Source organism: Canis lupus, chromosome 5, assembly GCF_048164855.1.
Source record: "Canis lupus baileyi chromosome 5, mCanLup2.hap1, whole genome shotgun sequence".
In the NCBI taxonomy this organism is placed as follows: Eukaryota; Metazoa; Chordata; class Mammalia; order Carnivora; family Canidae; genus Canis; species Canis lupus.
In genome coordinates, this window is record NC_132842.1 from 24192471 (window position 1) to 24214111 (window position 21641).

At 38.6% G+C, this 21641-nt stretch overlaps 1 protein-coding gene across 1 annotated transcript in view; it reads left to right on the forward strand.

Moving 5' to 3' along the window:
• The window catches only part of CCDC3 (coiled-coil domain containing 3), a 114908-nt gene extending 96014 nt beyond the window's left edge, over positions 1-18894 (forward strand). Inside the window, exon 3 of the mRNA XM_072825816.1 lies at positions 16248-18894. Within this exon, the coding sequence (XP_072681917.1) occupies positions 16248-16523 (276 nt within the window). The 3' untranslated portion in view covers positions 16524-18894. The remainder of the gene's footprint in view (positions 1-16247) is intronic.
• Positions 18895-21641: the final 2747 nt, after the last annotated feature.

A 21641-nucleotide genomic window follows, 5' to 3' on the forward strand; every position in this document is an offset into this window, starting at 1 on the left:
AGTTACTATTTCTTCAAGTAGGTTTTCTATTCCTTTGTCTTATTTTTCTCTTCCTGGGACCCCTAGAATGAGAATGTTATGCTTGATGATGATATCACAGGAATCTCTTTATTCTCATTTTTAATATTCTCTTAAGCTTTTAATTCCACTTAACAAACAATGTTATATTAGTTTCAGGTATACAGAGAGTGCTTCAACAATTGTGTACATCACCACGTGCTTCTCACAAGTATACTCTTTAATTCACTTTATCTGTTTAACACTCCCCTACCTCCCTTCTGGTAACCATCAGCTTGTTCTCTATAGTTAAGAGTCTTTTTTTTAAATTCCACAAGTGAAGTAATATGAAATTTGTCCTTCTCCAGTTATTTTGCTTAGCAAAATTCTCTCTAGTTCCTTCTGTGTTACTGCAAATGGCAAGAGTTCATTCTTTTTTATGGCTGAATAATATTCAATTCTAATATTCATATATATGAATATTCATATATATCCACACCTATATTAACATATATGAATATTCATATGTACATGACCTATTTATCCATTTATATTCCTATATATAAAAATATATATTCCTATATGTGAATATTCATATATATACAACATCTTCTTTATCCATTCATCAATCAGTGGACACTTGGGCTGCTTCTGTATCTTGGATATTATAAATACTGCTATAAACATAGGGGTGCATATATTTGCTCGAATTAGTGTTCTTGTATTCTTTGGGTATAAGTAGTGTGATTGCTGGATCATAAGGTAGTTCTATTTTTAACATTTTGAGGAACCTCTGACTGTTTTCCACAGTGGCAAAACCAGTTTGCATTCCTACCAACAGTGCAAGAAGGTTCCTTTATCTCCACATCCTTGCCAACACCTGTTGTTTCTTGTGTTGATTTTAGCCATTCTGACAACTGTGAGGTGATATCTCATTGTACTTTTGATTTGTACTTCCCAGGTGTTGAGTAATGTTGAGTATGTTTTCATGTGTCTGTTGGCCATCTGGATGTCGTCTTTGGAGAAATGTCTGCTCCAGTCCGCAGGCTGTTTTTTAACTGGTTTATTTGTTTTTGAGGTGTTGAGTTGTAGCAGTTCTTTATCTATTTTGGATATTAACCCTTTACTGGATATGTCATTTGCAAATATCTTCTTCCATTCCATAGCTTTTTAGTTTTGTTGTTTCTTTTACTGTGCAGAAACTTCTTTTTTTAAAAATATCTTATTTATTTATGAGACAGAGTGAGAGGCAGAGACATAGGCAGAGGGAAAAGCAGGCTCCCTATGGGGAGCCTGATGTGGGACTTGATCCCAGGACCCAGGGATTACAACCTGGGCCAAAGGCAGACACTCAACCACTGAGCCACCCAGGTGCCCCAGAAGCTTCTTGTTTTGATATAGTCACCCTAGTTTTTTTTTTTTTTTTTTTTTTTGCTTTTGCTTTCCTTGCCTCAGGAGACCTATCTAGAAAAAAGTTGCTATGGCCAATACCAGAGGAGTTAACTGCCCATGTTCTCTCCTAGGCTTTTTATGGTTTCAGGTCTCATATTTGGATCTTTAATTCATTTTTAATTTATTTTTGAGTATGGTGTAAGAAACCGGTCCAGTTCATTGTTTTGCATGTTGTTGTCTAGTTTTCCGAACACCATTTGTTGAAAAGACGGTATTTTTTCCCACTGGATATTCTTTCCTGCTTTGTCAAAAATTAATTGACCGTGTAATTGTGGGTTTATTTCTGGGTTTTCTGTTCCATTGATCTATGTGTCTGTTTTTGTACCTATAACATACTGTTTTGATTACTGTAGCTTTGTAATAGAACTAGAAGTCGGGAATTATGATGACTCCAGCTTTGCTTTTCTTTTTCAAGATTGCTTTGGCTATTTCGGGTGTCTTAGGTGGTTCCATACACATGTTAAGATTGTTTTAGTCTGTGAAAAAATACTGTTGGCATTTCCACAGGGATTGCATTAAATGTGTAGATTGCTTTGGGTAAAGCCATTGTAACAATATTTGTTCTTCTAACACATGAGAATGGGATGTCTTTCCATTTCTTTGTGTTATCTTCAGTTTCTTTCATGAGTGTTTTACAGTTGTCAGAGTACAGGTCTTTTACCTCTTTGGTTAGGTTTTATTCCTAGGCATCTTACTGTTTTTGGTACTTTTGAAAATGGCATTGATTCCTTGACTTCTCTTTCTGCTGCTTCATTACTGGTGTTTAGAAATGCAACAGATTTCTGTACATTGATTTTGTATCCTGTGACTTCCCTGAATTTTGTGTATCAGTTCTAGCAGTTTTTTGGTGGAGTCTTTTGGGTTTTCTATATATAGCATCTTTTCTTCTGCAAAGAGTGAAAGTTTTACTCCTTCTTTGGTGATTTGGATGTCTTTTATTCTGTTGTCTGATTGCTGTGGCTAGGACTTCCAGCACTATGTTGAATAAAAGTGGTGAGTGTGGACATCCCTTTCTTGTTCCTGACGTTAGGGGAAAAGCTCTTTTTCCCTATTGAGGATGGTGTTAGTTGTGGGTTTTCATATATGGCCTTTATGGTCTTGAGGTATGTTCCCTCTAAGTCTTCTTGGTTGAGGGTTTTTATCATGAATGGATGTTGTACTTTGTCAAATGCTTTTCTGTATTTGTTGAAGTGATGTGATTTCTCTTACTGATGTTATGTATCATGTTGATTGATCTGCAAATATGGAGCCATGCTTGCAATCCAGGAATGAATCCCACTTTATTTTTTTTTTAATGTATTGTGTTTGGTTTGGTAGTATTTTGTTGAGGATTTTTAAAAAAAGATTTATTTATTTGGGGAGGGCAATGGGTGAGGGAGACAGAATCTCAAGGAGTCTGATGCAGGGCTTGATATCATAACCCTGAGGGGATGACCTGAGTTGAAATTAAGAGTTGGGTGCTTAACCAACTGGGCCACCCAGGCCCTCCTTATTGAGGATTTTTGTATCTATGTTCATCAGAGATACTACCTTATAGTTCTCTTTTTTTAGTGGAGTTATTATCTGGTTTTGGTATTAGAATAATGCTATCCTCATAGAATGAATTTGAAGTTTTCCTTCCTTATCTGTTTTTTTTGGGGGGGGGAATAATTTGAGAAGAATAAGTATTAACTCTTCTTTAAATGTTTGGTGGAATTCGCCTATAAAGCCATCTGGTCCTAGACTTTTGTTTGGGAATTTTTTGATTACCGATTGAGTTTCTCAGTCTATTTCTTCCTGTTGCAGTTTTGGTAGTTTATGTTTCTATGAATTTATCTATTTTAGGTTGTCCAATTTGTTGGCATTTTTGAAATAATGTCCTCTTATAATTGTATTTCTGTGGTGTTTTTATTCTTTAATTTGTGATTTATTGAGTCCTTCCTTTCTCTTTTTTTCATGATAAGTCTGGCTAGGAATTTATCAATTTAATTGATTTTTTTTTTCTTCAAAGAATTAGCTCGTGGTTTCATTGATCTGTTCAATTATTTTCATAGTCTCTGCATCATTTATCTCTGCTCTAATCTTTATTATTTCCTCTCTTCTGTTCATTTTAGGTTTGGGTTTGTTCTTTTCCTAGGTATTTTAGGTGTAAGATTAGGTTGTTTGAGATTTTTCTTGCTTCTTGAGGTAGGCCTGTATTGCTATAAACTCCCTCTTTGCACCACTTTTGCTGCATCCCAAAGGTTTTAAACAATTTTGTTTTCATTTCTTCATTTCCTGGTACCCATTGTTAGTGGCATGTATTTGTGTTCTTTCCAGATTTTTTCATGTTAATGACTTCTAGTTTCATAGTATTGTGGTCAGAAGAGATGCATGGTATGACTTCAGTCTTCTAGAATTTGTTGAGGGTTCTTTTGTGGGTCAGTATGTGATCTATTCTGGATAATGTTCCATGTGCACTTTAAAAGAATGTGTATTCTGTTTTAAGATGGAATATTCTTTTAAGTGCATTTGGCCCAGTGTGTCATTCAAAGCCATTGTTTTCTTGTTGATTTACTGTTTAGATTATTTGTCTTTTGATTTAAGTGTGGTGTTAAAAGTCCCCTACTTATTGTTTTATTATCAGTTCTTTTGTTTGTTATTAACTGTTTTTATGTATTTAAGTGCTCTTACATTGGGTATACAAAAGTTTTTAAAGATTTTATTTATTTATTCATGAGAGACACAGAGAGAAAGAGAGAGAACAAGAGGCAGAGACACAGGCAGAGTGAGAAGCATGCTCCCTGCAAGGACCCTGATGCAGGACTCAATTCCTGATCCCAGGGTCATGCCCTGAGCCGAAGGCAGGCTCTTAACTGCTGAGCCACCCAGGTGTCTTGGGTACACAAATATTTACAATTATTATTTCTTCTTGTTGGATGGTCCTCTTTATTATTATATAATGTCCTTCTTTGTTTCTTGTCACAGTCTTTGTTTTAAAGTCTATTTTGTCTGATAAAAGTATTGCTAGTCATGCTTTCTTTTGACATCTATTTGCATGATAAATATTTCTCCATCCCTTCCCTTTTAATCTGTGGGTGGCTTTAGATCTCAAATGAGTCCCTTGTAGTCATCTCTATGGGTCTTTTATTTTTTATTTATTCTTTCACCCTATGTCTTTTGATTGAAGTATTTGGTCATTTTACATTCAAAGTAATTATTGATATGTATTTATGGCCACCTTATTTTTTTTGTGGTTGTTTCTGAAGATTTTCTCTCATCCTTGTTTTCATTAGTGATGTAGTTGGATTTTTTCTTTATTCTTTGCATATTTATTAGTGTTTTTTAAAAGATTTATTTATTTATTTTATAGAGAGAGGGCAAGCAGGGGTTGGGGCAGAGGGAGAGAGAGAATCTCAAGCAGACTGCCTGCTGAGCATAGAGCCTGTTGTGGGACTTGATCTCACAGCCCTGAGATCTTGACCTGAGCTAAAATTAAGAGTTGGATGCTCAACTGACTGAGCCACCTAGACTCCCTTTATTAGTGGTTTTTGGTTTGTGGTTGCTATTAGGCTTTTATATAACCTCTTCAGTATAGAGCAGTTTATATTAAGGTGATGATTGTTAAAGTTTGAACCCATCCTCCTATTTTATATCCTTTTATTTTGTGAGTTTCTTGATTTTTTTTTTGCAGAAATATTTTTTTCCTGCTTTTGTGTTTCTTACCTTCATACTCTCACTTTTGATTTTTGTTTTCACTAAAGAGTCCCCTTTAATATTTCTTGCAGGACTGGCTTAGTGGTCATAAATTCCTTTAGTTTTTATTTGTCTGGGAAGGATGTTATCTCTCCTTCTATTCTGTGTAATATCCTTGCTGGGTGGGGTTTTCTTAACAGCAGATTTTTCACATTCAGCACTTTAAATATACCATGCCACTCTCTTCTGCTTTGAAAGTTTCTGCTGCAAAATCCCCTGCTAGCCTTATGGGGTTTCCCATGTATGTTACTGTTTTTCTTTTGCTGCTTTTACTATTTTTTATCACTATATTTTGTCATACTAATTACAATAAATTTTGGTGTAGATCTGCTTTTGTTGGCGGTTGTCTGTGCCTCCTAGATCTGGATATCTGCTTCCTTCTCCAGATAAGGGAAATTTTCAGCTATTATTTCTTCAAATAAATCCTCTGACTCCTTTTCTCTCTCTTATTCTTTGGGGACTCCTGTATCGTCAATGTTAATACATTTGATGGAGTCAGTCACTGAGTTCTGAGTATTTTCATTTTGTATAATTCTTTTTTCACTCATTTGTTCAGCTTGGTTTTCTTTCCATTACTCTGTTTTCTAGGTCATTAATTTATTCCTGTTTCTTCCAGCCAGCTGTTCATTCCATCAAGTGTGTTTTTCATTTTGTTTATTAACCTTTATTTCTGCTACATTATTCCTTATTTCTCTGTTGAGGGTTTCAGTGATGCCTTCCATTCTTTTCTCAAGCCCATTGAGTATCTTTGGGCTTTAAATTCTCTATCAGGTATATTATTCTATCTCTTTCATGTAGGTCTCTTGCTGTGGTCTTTTCCTGTTCTTTAATTTGGGACAAATTCCTCTGTCTTCTCATTTTGTCTAAGTCTCTCTGCCTGCTTCTTTGTTAGGAAAGTCAGCTACATTTCCTGTTCTTGAGGGTAATGGCTTTATGAAGAGGAAATCCTGTAGTACCCTGTTGTGTAGCAGGCCTGGCACTTCACAGAATGTCTCCAGTGTGTGCTGCATGCACTCTGCTGTTTAGTCCTTGCCTGTTTATTTTTCAGGCCAGTCATCTGCAGAGGTAAGGCTTTGCTAATTATGGGCAGTGTTTGGTTCCTGGGTACGGATACATGGTGTCAGTAAGGGTTTGGGCTGATCTTCTATGGGATAGGGCCTGCTATGCTGGACTAAAGCAATCATGACTGGGAAGAGCACTTCCATTGGAGTCTGTGTGTATGTGTGTGTCTGTGTTTGTGTGTGTGTGTGTGGGGGGGGGCTTGATGTAAGCAAATTAGGTAGCCAGTGTTTTTGCTCTGCACTAATTCTTGTAGGTGCTCCTTTGATTATGCTGAGTGGTGAGGGAGGGAAATGGTACCTTGTTCCTGAAGGGGTCTCTCCATGAACACTGCCTTTTGGGGATGTACTCTGAGATAACCAAATAACCTCCCTACTGTATTCCCCATGTATTTTAAAGATCACTATTTCCATGCTGTAAGTTAAAGGCCCTTTGCCCTGCCTTCTCTCTAAGAGCAGCCTCAATGCACTCTGGGCTCTGTCCAATTGAAGCCCATTGACCTTTAAAACTTCAGACTTTAAGTCCCACTGGTTGCCAGAAGTCATGAAATTTGGTATCTCTCACTTTCTAAGCCACTTGTTATAGGGATTAATTTTCCTCTATGTACCCTTGTCTTTCATCCTTCTCCATAACTATAGTGACAATGATCTGTTTCTCTCCCAAATATGTCTCTATACTTTCTACCTTTTTTGGCATGGCATCTTCTCTACCTTTAGCTGTGAAGTTTGTTCTGCTAGTCTCCAAGTTGATTTCTGGGGTGTATAGGATGATTTGATAGTTTTCTAGATGTATTCTTGGGATGAGGTGAGCTTAGGTCCTCACCCTGCTACCACTTCCCTTCTTATTTAACATACTTTTGTCTTTTGTCTGCTCAGCTTTGTTACTTTCAATTACTGTGCCTTCCAGAAAGTTGATTCATTCTTCTGCATCCTCTTTTTTAAAAATATATTTTATTTAAATTCAATTTGCCAACATAAAACACCCAGTGCTCATCTCATCACGTGCCCTCCATAGTGCCCGTCAGCCAGTTACCACATTCCCCCACCTGCCTCCCCTTCTGCAACCCTTTGTTTCCCAGAGTTAGGAATCCCTCATGGTTTATCTTCCTAATTTTTCCCATTCAGTTTCCCTCCTCTCCCTTAGAGTCCCTTTCACTATTTCTTATATTCCACATGAGTGAAGCCATACGATTGTCTTTCTCTGATTGACTTACTTCAGTCAGCATAATATCTTCCAGTTCCATTCACATTGAAGCAAATGGTTAAGTATTCATCCTTCCTGTGCATCCTCTGTTCTGTTGATTTCCCCCTAGTATACTTTTCATTTAGTGTATTCTTTGTCTGTTTTATACTTTTCGCCTCTATTGAAGTTCTCATTGAGTTCATCTACTCTTTCCTCAAATCCAGGGAATATCTTTATGACCATCACTTTGAACTCTTTATCAACCATACTGCTTATCTGTTTCATTGAGCTCTTTTACTGGGACTTTGTCTTTTTTTTTTTTTTTGAGATCTATACCTTTCTTCATTTCATCAAATCTCTGTGCTTGTTTCTATGAATTAGGTAGGCTGACTGAGTTTTGAAAGGATAGCTTTTTGTATATAGGATCCTCTAGTGCCCTGCGGTTCAGTTTCCTCTGGTCATGAGTGCTCCAGGGATGTCCCCTGTATGTGGCTGAACCATAATTGATGTGAGCATGCTTGATGGTGGAGCTGGCCTTCAGCTCAGCTGGCTGAAATGACCCACTGTAAATGCCACGGGCACACTTTTGTACAATTCTTGCTCCTTTGTGCAATTTAGAGGCTAGGCTGGCTGGTGGGTGGGATTGGCACTTAACCTGGGTGTCTACACTTAATACTAGGACAGATGTGAGTGTACCGATGAGTAGGGTTTGCTCCCTGCACAGCCAGTGAGAGGCTTGGCTGTGGGAGCTGTGGGTATGAGTGTGTAGGTTAGCTACCCCCACCCCAGGGCAGGAGTCACTTTGGAGAGGTACCACTCCTATCCTGGGCTGCCTGCTGGGTGTGGTGGGGCAGAAGCCACATTGGAGGACTGCCTGCTGGAGTGGGGTTTGCAGCTATAATGGTAGATGTGACAGCCAGTGTTAACACTCTCCAAGTATCAGGCTGTCTAGGATGGGGGAAGGTAGGAAAAATGGTACCTGTCAGCACTTTTGTTCCTGGAGAAATCTGCAGATGGCTGCACTTCTGGCACTCATCCTAAAATTAGTCAACAATTCTCTTTCACATCTATCAGGTGCTTTTCAAACTGTGTTTGGGCAGAGTTAGTTGAAATGTGGGCTGTTAAAGGGTGGGAACTCAGTTTCCTATCACCCTTAGGCTCTCCTGGTGTTAAGAACCACTACTTTCAAAGCCAGACATTATAGGGACTTGTTTTCTCTGTGTGGGTCCCTAGGAGGCAGGTGGTTGTGCCCCATGTGGAGTCTGATGTCCTCTTTTTTCCATACTTGTGATGACTCTCACTTTTGTGGTTGGTTGTATCAGAGGTTTGGTTCCTGACTGCATTTCTATCCTTTCCTACACTTCTCAGTGTGGCCTTCTCTCTACAGCTAGCTGTGGAGGATCTGTTCTACCAGTCTTCAAGTTGTTTTCTGGGAGAGTTACAATACATGTGGTTGTCTCTGTGTCTCTGTGTGTCTGTGGGACAAGTTGAGTTCAGGAACCTCATACCACCTTCCCAGTCTACCCTAGGTGTTTTTTTTTTTATTATTTCATTCATAGTTCCTTTGCTGTGCAGAAGAGCTTCTTAGTTTGTTGGAGTCTTACATGTTTACTTTTGGGTTTTTTTTTCTTTTTTGTTTTGGTTGTTAAATCCAAAAATTCATTGCCAACACCTGTGTCTAGGAGCTTACTCTATATTTGTCCTTTTAAGAATTTTCTATTTTCAGATCTTACATTAAAGTATTTAATTCATTTGGAGTTAATTTTTGTGTATGATGTTAAGATTGGGGTCCAGTTTTCCCAGCACCCTTTATTGAAGAAACTGTCTTCTCCCCAGTGTATATTCTTCCCTCCCTATTGTAAATTAATTGATTGTATATGCATGGGTTTGTTTCTGGACTCTGTTCTATTGATCTTTATGTCTGTTTTTATGCCCGTATCATATTATTTTATTACCATAGTTTTGTGACATAGTTGGAAATTAGGAAGTGTGTTGTCTCCTCTTTGTGGCTCAAAATTGCTTTGGTTATTCAGGGACTTTTGTAGTCACACAAAAACTTTATGATTATTCCATTTCTGTGAAAAATTTCATTGGCATTTAGATAGGGATTGAATTGAATTTTATAGTTTTTCACTGTACAGATCTTTTACCTTCTTGGTTAAATTTATTCCTAGATTTTATATACACTCTAGTGCAGTTGTAAATGGGTTTTCTTAATTTCTATTTCTGATAGTTTGTTATTAGAGAATGGACACACAGCTGATTTTAATATATTAATATTATCTCCAGCAATTTTATAGAACTTTTTTATTCTAACAGCTTTCTGTGGAGTTTTAGGGTTCTCTCTATATATAATATCATGTCATCTGTAAAGAGACAGTTTTACTTTTTCTACTGCAATTTGAATGCCTTTTCTTTTTCTTGTCTAATTGCTGTATTAGCACTTAAAAGTAGTGAGAGTGAGCAGCCTTGTCTTGTTATTGATCTTAGGGGGAAATCTTTTAGCATTTCACTACTGAGTATGATGTTAGCTGTGAGCTTCTCATATATGGCCTTTATTTTGTTGAGGTATATTCCCTCCCTATTTTTATCAGGAAGGGATGTTAAATTTTGTCAGTTTCTTGTTCTACATTTATTGAGATGATCATATGGTTTTTATCCATCATTTTATTTTATTTTATCCTTCATTTTATTAACATGATATATCACATTGATGGTTTTACAGATGTTAAACCACCCTTGCATCCTTGGAGCAAGTCTATTTGATTGTGGTGTATGATCTTATTAATATTTAAATTCATTTGCTAATAATTTGAGTATTTTTTCACATATGTTCATTGGATTATTGACCTATAATTTATTTTCTGTAGTGTCATCTTAGATCTTAGATGTTAGATCTTAGTATCAAGGTAATTGCTGGCCTTATAAAATCAATTTGGAAGTTTTGCACAAGGAATGGTATTAATATTTCTTTAAATGTTTGGTAGAATTCATCACTGAAGCCATCTGGTTCTGGACTTTTTTTGGCAAGTTTTTGATTAGAGATGGCTCATTCAATATCTTTACTAGTAATCTGTTTAGATTTTCTATTTCTTCATGATTCACTCTTGCTAGGTTGTATGTTTCTAGGAATTTATCCATTTCTTCTCATTGCCCAATTTCTGTGGTAAAAGTTGTAACAGCTCTTTGATTCCTGGTCTATTCTGTTTGTTTTGCTAATCTTTTTTGTTGTCTTTTTGTTCTCTTATTTATTTCTGGTCTGATCTTTATTATTTCCTTCCTTTCATTAACTTTGCACTTTGTATTTTCTTCCTTTCTGAGTTCCTTGAGGTATAAAGTTAGGTTGTTTGAAATTTCTTCTTAGATTTTACTGCATTCTGTATTTTTTTTTCTGGTTTTGATTAAACATGCTCTCAACCAATGGATCAAGCAAGTAATCTCCACACATTTGTGAATTTTCCAATTTTCTTGTAATTAATAGTATTTTGGTTAGAAAAGCAGCTTGATATATGGATTTCAGTCTTCTAATTTATTAAGATGTGTGATGTGATGCTCAATATAGGATTGGACATAGAGAATGTTCCATGGTTTCATGCATTTCAGAAGAATGTGTATTCTTCTGTTTCTGAAATGGTCTGTATATATCTGTTAGGTCCATCTGGTTTAACATGTAGTTTAAGTACAATGTTTCCTTGTTTTTCTGTCCACATAATCTATTCATTTTTGATGGAGGCGATAGTAAAGTCCCCTATTACTATAGTGCTATTTCTCTCTTTAGATCTGTAAATATTTCCTCTGTATATTTCGGTGTTCCTCTGAAGGGTACATAAATACTTGCAGATGCTATCTCTTTGATGAATTGATTCCTTTATCACTATATCATGATCTGTGTTTACTAGCCTGTCTCTTAAAGTCTATTTTTCTGTTGACAACGTAGTTACCTCAGCTTTCCTTTAGTTTCCATTTGCATGGATATCATTTCTCATCCTTTCACCCTCAGTCTGTGGTGTGTTCTTGAAGCTGAAGTGAGTTCTTAATAGGTAGGCATATAGATGGGTCATGCATTTGATCCATTAAAACCATTCTTTGTCTTTTGATTGGAACTTTTAGACCACTAACCTTTAATAATTGATATGTACTTATTGTCATTTTGTTAATTGTTGGCCAGTTATTTTGTAATTCTTCTATTCCTTTTTCTTTTCTTGCTCTCTTTGTTATTTGATAATTTTCTGTAGTGGTATGCTTAGAGACCTTTATCTCGTGTATCTACTATAGGTTTTTGCTTTGTAATTACCATGAAGTTTATATAAAGCAATGTACAGCTGTCTGTTTTAAAAATCATAAGAACTTATTTTCGAAAGCATTCTAAAGCTCTACACTCTCTCTCCTTACATTTTGTTTTTGATGTCACAATCTTTTTATCCATTAACATATATGTGTATGGTTATTTTGTTTTTGTTTTTTGACATTCGTATTGGCTTTATAAGCAATTAATCCACTGCCTTTATAACATACATTATTTTGAATTTTAGTATATATTTACCTTTACCCATGAGATTTATACTTTCATATATTGTCGCCCTTTCTTTTCAGCTTAAAGAACAACTTTGTTTCTTGAAAGGTGGGTCTGGAGGTGATAACTTCTTTTGTTTTTGCTTGTCTGGAAAACTTCCAGTGTCCTTCAGTGTTCTGAAGGACACTTTTGTGGGGCAAGATATTCTTGGTTGGCAGTTTTTTTTTTTTATTTCCAGAGATATTATGGGTTCAGTTCCAGATGACTCCAATAAATTGAATATCACAATACAAGTAAAATGAGTTTTTTTGTTTCCTAGTGTATGTAAAAATTGTTTAATTTAAAAATACTTTGCTAAAAATTGCTAATCATCATCTGAACTTTCAGGGAGTAGTAATCGTTGATGGCTGCTGACTGATCAGGGTGGTGATTGCAAAAGGTTGAGGTAACTGGGGAAATTTCTTAAGACAACAATGAAGTTTGCTAGAGTGATTGACTCTTCCTCTCATGAAGGATTTCTCTGTAGCATGTGATGCTGTTTGATAGTATTTTACTCAGAGTAGGCCTTCCAATTTCAAAAATTGGAACCATTCCTCTCAAACCCTGCTCTGCTGTCTTATCAACTAAATTTATGTAATATTCTAAATCCTTTGTTTTCACTTCAACAATCTTGACAGTGTCTTCATCAGGAGTAGATACCATCTCAAGAAACCACTCTCTTTGTTCATCCATAAGAAGCAACTCCTCATCTGTTCAAGTTTTATCATGAGATTGCAACAATTCAGTCCCATCTCCAGACTCCACTTCTAATTCTAGTTCTTCTACTTCCATCTTCTCTGCAATGACTTCCTCCACTGAAGTTTTGAACCCCTCAGAGTAATCCACGAGGGTTGGAACCAACTTTTTCCAAACTCCTGTTAATGTTGATGTTCTGGCATTTCCCCATGAATCATGAATGTTCTTATTGGCATCTAGAATAGTTTTCAGTTTATTTTGTCCAGATCATCAGAGGACTCACTATCTGTGGCAGCTATAGCCTTAATAAAGTGTATTTTTTAGATAATTAGACTTGAAATATAAGATGACTCCCTGATCCTTGGGCTGCAGATGGTTATTGTGTTAGCAGGCATGAAAACATTGATCTCCTTGTACATCTCCATCAGAGCTCTTGGGTGACAAGCTGTATTGTCGATGAGTAGTAATATTTTGAAAGAGATCTTATTTTCTGAGCAAGTCTCAACAGTGAGCTTAAGATATTCAGTAAACCATGTTGTAAACAGATGTGTGTTCAGCCTGCTTTTTTGTTCCATTTATAGACCACAGAGTAGACTGAGCATGATACCTAAAGGCTCTAAGATTTTCATAATGGTAAATGAGCATTGGTTTCAACTTTATGGTCACCAGGTGCATTAGCCTTTAACAAAAGAGTCAGTCAGTCCTTTGAAGTTTTGAAGTAGCCATTAACTTCTCCTCTCTAGCTATGAAAGCCTTATATGGCATCCTTTTTTCCAATAGAAGGCTATTTCATCTACATTGAAAATCTCTTTAGGGTAGCTAACTTCATTATCTCAGGTAGATTTTGTGAATAACTTGCTACAGCTTCTACATCCTCACTTCTGCTACATCTTGCACTTTGATGTTATAGAGATGGTGTCTTCCTTAAACCTCTGCTAACTTCACACTTGTCTTCTGTAGCTTCCTCACCTCTCTAAGACTTCATGGAATTGAAGGAGAGCTCTAGAACCTTGTTGTGGATGAGGCTTTGGCTTAATCCTGTGGATGATTTGATCTTCTCTCCAGACCACTAAAACTTCCTCCACATCAGCCATAAGGCTGTTTTGCTTTCATATCATTTGTGTGTTCATGGGAGTAGTACCTTTAATTTCCTTCAAGAATTTTTCCTTTGCATTCACTGCTTGGCTAACTATTTTGTGTAAAGTGTCTAGCTTTCATCCTGTTTCAGATTTTGCCATGCCATCCTCACTAAGCTGAATTATCACTGAACGCTTAGAAGCCATTGTAGGCTTATAAACTGGCCTAATTTCACTATTGCTGTGTCTCAGGGAACAGGGTGAGGGAAAGAGATGGGGGAATGGCCAGTTGGTGGGGCAGTCAGAATACACACGTTTAAGTTCACCTTCCTATGTGGGTGTGGATAGTGACACCCTAGAACAAGTATGAATAATATCAGAGATCCTAGGTCACCATGACACTTAATAATAAGTTTGAAATATTTCAGGAGTTACCTAAATGTGACAGAAAGTGAACAAATGTTGGAAAAATGGCACCAATAGACTTGTTTAGCAAATCACCACTAATCTTCAATTGTTAGAAAATGCAGTATTTGTGAAGCACAACAAAATGAGATATGCCCATGTTTATCATGCAGGTCTCTATGGGTGTGGAAAATTTCTGCTGAAAAATCTGTTGACCGTTTCATGGTGGGGGGGTCCCCTTGTACATAAAAAGGCCCCCTCCCCATTTTTAAGCTTCTCTCCTTTTTTTTGACACTTTAGCACTGAGATATACTGTGATTAATCTCTTTGGGTTCCTCTTATTATTCTGGGCATCCTAGATCTACATGCCTGTTTCCTTCTCCAGGTTAGGGAAGTTTTCAGCCATTATTCTTTAAATACATTTTCTACCTCTTATTCTCTTCCTCTTCGGGGACAACATCAAGCAGACCAATATTCACATTATGGGGTCCCCAAGTCCCTTAAGTTATCTTCACTATTTTTCAATCTTTTTTCTTTTTGCTGTTATGATTGGATAAGTTACACTGACCTGTCATTGAGTTCATGAATCCTTTCTTTCTGTGTCTTCAAGTGCACTAACTCCTCTGTAGTATTTTTCTATTCAGTTATTGTATTTTCCAACTCTGTCACTTTTATTAGGTACTTTTATTTTCTTTTTGTTGAGATTTTCATTTGGTTTATGTGTCACTCTCTTAAATTCAGTGGACAGCTTTATCCGTGTTGTTTTGAACTCATTGTCAGGTAAATCACTTCTCACTATTTCATTAAGGTCTTTTTCTGGGATTTTATCTTCTTTTTTTCCTTGGAGCATATTCCTCTGTTTCTTCATTTTGATCTATTCTCTGTATTGGTTTCTAAGCCTTAGATAAAAAAGCCACATCTTTCATTCTCCTCTGGCTTATGAACTCTTGGTTGTCTCTCAATTTCTGTGACTGTCTGAGCAGCCTACTTCATTCTTGCAGCTCCCAGTAGTGGAGGGTGTGCCAAGACCTTTCAGTGTCTCAAGGGGGAGAATCTCAGCACTTAGATTCATGCTGGTTGGAAACCAGAACTTCAGGTAGCAACTATTAAAGTTGGCAGATTTATCTCTTCCAGGAGAAGATGGGGAGATGGGCATTTCTGTCTGCTCCCTCTGTGCTGAGCTCTTTGGTGATACAGTTAAGAAGTGTTTCTCTGGTTGCTACTGTCCTGATGAACTCACACACATGCCATAGTCTCAAGGGATGTGTTCTTTGAGCATCAGACACAAAAGCCAGGGTGCCAGATGTGTATACAAGCTTCTTTCTTGGAGGCACTGGCAACTTGGGACATAGGGGGAGTATGAAGATGACTCCCATTGGCCTCCACAGTCTTTGGAGAGTCTTATCAGTGGGTCTTCAGTTGTGTGTTAAATTAGAAGTCTGTTTCTCAGGCCAAAACTCTAAGATAAACAGGCTTCTTTCACAGAAGGATTGGGTGCTTTTGAGGCTGCTGCCTCTGCACTGGGTCCTGAGGGGGTGGTAGACATAAGCCTGGTGGCTTTTGAAGCCACAAGTAGAACCAGGTGGCTTAGGTAAGAAAGAAAAATTGTTTTAAAAAATGCCCTGTACTTGAAGTCCATCCTGCCATGACCAGAATAATTTCCATTATGTATTTGATGCATAATGCAGGCAAAGCCTGTTAAGTAGAAATACCCTGAAGGCCCTTTGTGGCTGATCCTCAAATTTTGGCTTTTCTGGAAACTGTTTTAAACCCAGATTAGAATTTAACAGGCAAAAAATTGCTGAATCAAAAAGTGGAAAGTCACCAACCCCTTCAGGGAATTAATAGTATACAAGTTGGTAAGCATGTAAAAAGACAAACCATGCAACAGCTTTAAAAAATTAAATTATCAAAGGTACCCCAAAGAGGGTACTTTATATTTGCTATTAGGGCAGGGTTCACAGGGTGAAACCAAGAAAAGGCCTTGAGGGTTGTCCTCATCCTGGGGTTGGAGCCATTGGCTAAGTCAGAGCACCCAGGCAGCACCCAGGGAAATTTCACAAAACCTCCCTAGAGCAACTCACCTGCCTCTCCCATCGCATTTCTTTCCCCAGCTCATGTGTTCGTCAGTACAGAAGGCTCTGTTTGAGGAGGAGGACCATGTCAAGAAACTGCAGCAGAAGGTAGCCACCCTGGAGAAGCGTAACAAGCAGCTTCGGGATCGGGTGAAGAAGGTCAAGAGGTCCTTGAGGCAGGCACGGAAGAATGGTCGCCACCTGGAGCTGGTGAACCAGAAGCTCAGCGAGAAGTTAGCAGCTGCAGCAGGTGCCATCCCACACATTAATGCCCTGGGGCAGGAGCCACCGGGTGCCACCTACCTGCGGGGGTAGCAGAGACTGAGTCTTGCCTGGCTCTGCTGAAACATGTTGCCTCTTGCCAGGGAATCTAAAGTGATGATAGGTTTTAATGTGCACTTAGGTCAAAAAATCTTGTGGATGATCTTTTTAATATGCATTTGGTAGTGTCTAGCTACTTTAAGGGGCACGTCTTGCTATTTTCTTAGTTGCTCAGCTCCTTCCCTTCCCTGCTTGCAAATCCAGAGGCAGGATCCTGGAATATCATGTGCTTGCTGAGGCCTGTCCTCAGCTTTCAGGAGCACACAGGAAAGTGTACTTACTGTGGAAAGAATATTTTAGAATCTCTAGATGTATAAGAATCAAGGGGTTGAGCCTTATTTCAGAAGAGAGGCAGTGTGAACCCCAGCTATGAGCTCCAGGACTACCATTAGTTTTGAGCAGCAAGTCTTGGAACCTTCTGGTGCCTCATTTGTCACATTTTTCAGAAGGAGGATGGAGGCCTTGCAAAGCACCCGAGGATGTCTGTAAATAAACACATGCATGGTGTCCCTACTCTAACCAGCATTTCTTCACAGCTGAAGCATAGCTCATAACACGTAGTGCTTTGAGTTGGGGGTGGGTAGCAGCAGCAGATAATTGAATAAGATGAATTATTCCTGATTTCCAGCACCAGTTACCCAGAGTTAAAGTGGATATCTGTGGACCACTTTAATATAAAGGGGAACTGCCGTTGGGGACTGGTCGTGGTTTATCAAACCATGTTCCTGAGCTGGAAGGAGCCTGTGCAATATCTCTGCCATTGCTAAATGCAAATTTATGGTTGCTCATTAACTCAACTGCTCTGAATTCGAGGTGAGTTGACCCAGTACACTATTAACTTCTGTTCCGCAAAGACACCTTCTTGCCTATTGGAATCAAGTGATGTTGCCTCATTCCCATCCAGGCATCCAAAGATCTTGTTTCACACAGTTCTACAGAGTCTTGATGCAAGCATTTTTCACCACTTAATTGGGTGAAAGGCAATGTTGTTGTCAGAGATAAAATAACTGTCAACAGAGAAATGAAACCAAACTAAGTTCCCATTTTTACATTACATGAATCTTAGGCCTCTTAATAGTTTATGACCAGTATACAGGGTGGTCTTAAAATAGTGGATAATAACTCCATATATCGACTTGATAGAAAATACAGTAACTAACTAGAAGTGTGAAATAAGAGTATAAAGGCCAGATTGCATACCATACTGTAATACAGAGTAGTAGTTTATCAATTGTAATAACTCAGAAATGCATTATAGTTTTTCTTTTGCATGTCCCATAGAACTTTTGAATGTCTATGGACAGATATGCATCATTATGCTAAAGATGGAACAACAATGTAGAAGGCTTTCATAATGAAATACAAAACCCAGTTAAAATATGCATCCCAGTATTTGGAAAATTGATACTTCTCTTAAAAAGGACAAAATGAAGAAATAATATTAAGGTCCCTCTTTTATATTTTGTTATTTTATTTGGCCCCTCAATGGCCAAATTGCCTTCTGGCCAATGAGTTATGCAGTGAAAATACTTGTGGCAAAGATGCCTATGGTGGAAATGCCAGACACAGTTCCAGGCATTCCAAACTCTTGCTTCTGAATGCAAACACTTTCCAATCCTGGGAATAATGTTTGCACATGAGTCCACTTGTCAGTGTGTCAGATTTTGTACATGACCTCAGAGCACTTCACCCTGTTTGGAAAGAAACCTTTAAAGACGGTACTACAAGTACAAAGAGTATCCACTATATAGAACATCTGAGCCCTTAATTTAGGTACATTTGATCCAGTCCCAGTTGTCATTAAGAAGGCAGCTGATCCTCCCACAATTGTCTTCTGATGGACCTCCAAATCTACAAGTCTCTCTTCTGTGCTGTTCCAGATGGAACCTGCAGGTTCCTCATCGGGAAGTCTCCCCCTAGACCACCCCAGGCACTGCAGCACCTGACAGTGTTGTCCTCTCCATTGGAAATGGCTATCATACTGTCAGATTTCCCTTCTACTGCCTTTAGGAAAACCACATTCTTGCTCTGGCAGCTGGTTGGGAGGGTGGATCTGTGTCACTTGGGGCTGCCTCTAAGGGGAGATGTAAAGGGAGATGTCTGCACTCTGAACTAGATAGAATGGCAGCTTTTGCTTCATTTTCCAACATTCTCCTGCTCCTTTATTAGCAGCATCCTCCATAGTATGGTACAATAGTTTATTCTTTCTGGGGCCATTTCATTAAAGCACTTTTGCTTCCACCCAAGGGAATGACAAACCTAAAGGTGATTTACAGCTAGTGCTTTGAGAACTGTGGAACCTGGATCCCTACAGATGCATTATGTTCTACCTTTTTAATAAATACGAGCAGTATTTCAGCCACAATGGTAAGGCATGTGTATTTCTTTTGGGTCAGGGAGATTCCAGCTTTGGCCTGGAAAAGCACTTTAAAACCATTTGAGGAAGCATCTGTGAGTCACACCTGAGGCCTATAGGAGACTGAGATCAGAGCTCCTTTGATGTTCCCCTGAGGATATAGTTTGACCCTCTCTTTCCCAGGGTTCCCACCTCTCCACACACCTGCAGAAAAGCAATGGTATCCAGGCCTGTTCCTCACGGGGGACAAGAAGCTTCATTTATCAATGTCTACAAAAATACATTTGAATCTATTGCCAAAGAGAAGTCCCCAGGTCCCTGTTGTCTGCTGCACTGTCATCTCACTGTAGCCCTTGCAACTTGTTTATTATACTAGTAGGAATTTTTTATGTGAAAAGAACCCAAGAAGTACTCCAAAATTGATATGCTTAACCAACCTGTTGTAGCATTATCTCTGAGATGCAAACCAAGAGTTCTACTTTGCAAAAGTCAATTGGCCTCATCAGACACCAAATCACAAAAGAGAGGCAGACAGCATCTAGAAGCCTTCAACTACAGACATAGGAGCCACAGCTAGTGTGGGGTATTTTTTTTTTTTTTGTGGGGTAGTTCCTTAGGCCTCCACAGTGTGGTTGAATGTGAATGCCCTTCTTGTACTCCAGACCACTGTTGCAAGAATATTTTTTGAGGCCAGCCTATGTCACACTTTTCCTGGTACCTGCCTGATAACAGAAGTTAACAGGTATTCTCACATCTGTGGTGCAACACTCCATCTCTCTTAGGGGAAAGAGAACATAAACTCAAATCAGTGACTTTGAATCAAATTGTTAGTTCAGTAACAGTCCATATTCTAAAATGGTTTTAAAGAGTCAAGTACCCAGCATGTGTTAAGCTCTTTTATCCATATTCTCATTTACTATTTCTAATAGTGACCCTGTTCCCCATGCTTGAGGAATCTGGAATTTCAAGAGATTAAATAAATTGCCCAGTGGACACAAGTAGTATAGGTGGCCAATCAAGGATTCAGTGCCATCTTGATTTCTCTCTTTATACTGGCTCCTGTACAAGGAGGATAATAAATATTTCTACCTTAAAGGCTGTCCAGAAGATTGAATAAAATAGTTCATTTAAATGCTTAGCTTGGTTCCTGACCCTCTGTCCTCAATAGCTATTACAAGAATAATTTTTGTTTCTAATACTCACCACAAAGGCCCAATGCATGTCAGAAATGAGAGTGTATTGGTGGGATTCCATATAATTTTCCTACCAATCTTTATCTTAAATTCTATCCCTCTTTCCAGTCACCACATCTCCAGTTCTTTTTCATGTTCCTTAACACTGAGCCACCTCCCTTTTTCTCACAATTAGTAGTTCCTCCAAACTTACCAAGAAAACACGGTGCACTCGGAAATGTTTTCTCAACTTCCTTGAATATCCCTGACACTGTGTGGTTCTGTCATCCTCTCCTCTCTTCCACCTTCAAGGCAGGCACATCCCTATTGACCACATCCAGGGTCAAGCCTGTTCCTGTTATCTTGAGTTCATATTGCACCTCTTAAAACCTAGCTCCCCACAATATTTTCTTTTTATCATAAATATTTTCCTCAGTGAGGACTCCTCCCATAATCCAGCCATGCTCCACTCTCCCCATCATAGGGGGGAAAAAAACCCCTCAAACACACATAGTTTAGAAAGCATTGGGATCCCTGGGTGGCTCGGTGGTTTAGCGCCTGCCTTCGGCCCAGGGCGTGATCCTGGAGTTCCGAGATCAAGTCCCACATCAGGCTCCCTGCATGGAGCCTGCTTCTGCCTCTGCCTAGGTCTCTGCCTCTCTCTCTGTGTGTCTCTCATGAATAAATAAATAAACTCTTTATAAAAAGTTTAGAAAAAGAAAGTATTGAGGCAGCTTTAAAGATGGTAGCATAGGGCAGCCCAGGTGGCTCAGCGATTTAGTGCTGCCTTCAGCCCCAAGGGTGTGACCCTGGAGACCCGGGATCGAGTCACACGTCAGGCTCTCTGCATGGAGCCTGCTTCTGCCTCTGTCTGTCTCTCTGTCTCTCATGAATAAATAAAATCTTTTTAAAAAATGGTAACATAGAAGGCTCTTGAACCCCCCTGTTCCCACAGACACAGTGACACATGGAAAAGAAACCCTGAAATTAGCCACGCAAATCTTCCATGCTGAGACAACTAAAAGGACCTATATCAAAATGAGTAGAAAAGGCTTAGACATGCTCTTGCCATAAATGGTGCCCACCCACTGCACAGTGCTATACAATCAGAAGGAAATCTCCAAATACTGGCTTTTCCTTGAGAGAAGGCTTGGGATGTGACATCTACAGCCCCAACTTTTAAGAATTCTACTTCAGGACTAGCCCTCAAAACACCTAGCTCTGAAAGTCAGTGGGATTTGTGTTTACGAGTCCTACAAGACTGTAACAAACAAAAAGGCAATTGCTAATGAGCACAGACCTACTTAATCCAGCTGTCACATCAGGATCAGCAGAGAAAATGAACATCTAGTATTTCCCAGAATGGGGTCCATTTTGATACTTTAAAAATTGCCCAGAGGAGGGGGTTCAAGATGGTGGTGTAGGGAGATCCTGATCTCACATCATCCCATTGACTCATTAGGTCCACACTTAAATGTGGAAAAACTCCCTCTGAAGGGGACCTGGAAACTGGATGAACAGAACCTCCACAACAAAGGATAACACAGGTAGAAGAGGGAGAGATGTTATACTATATGTTGGCAG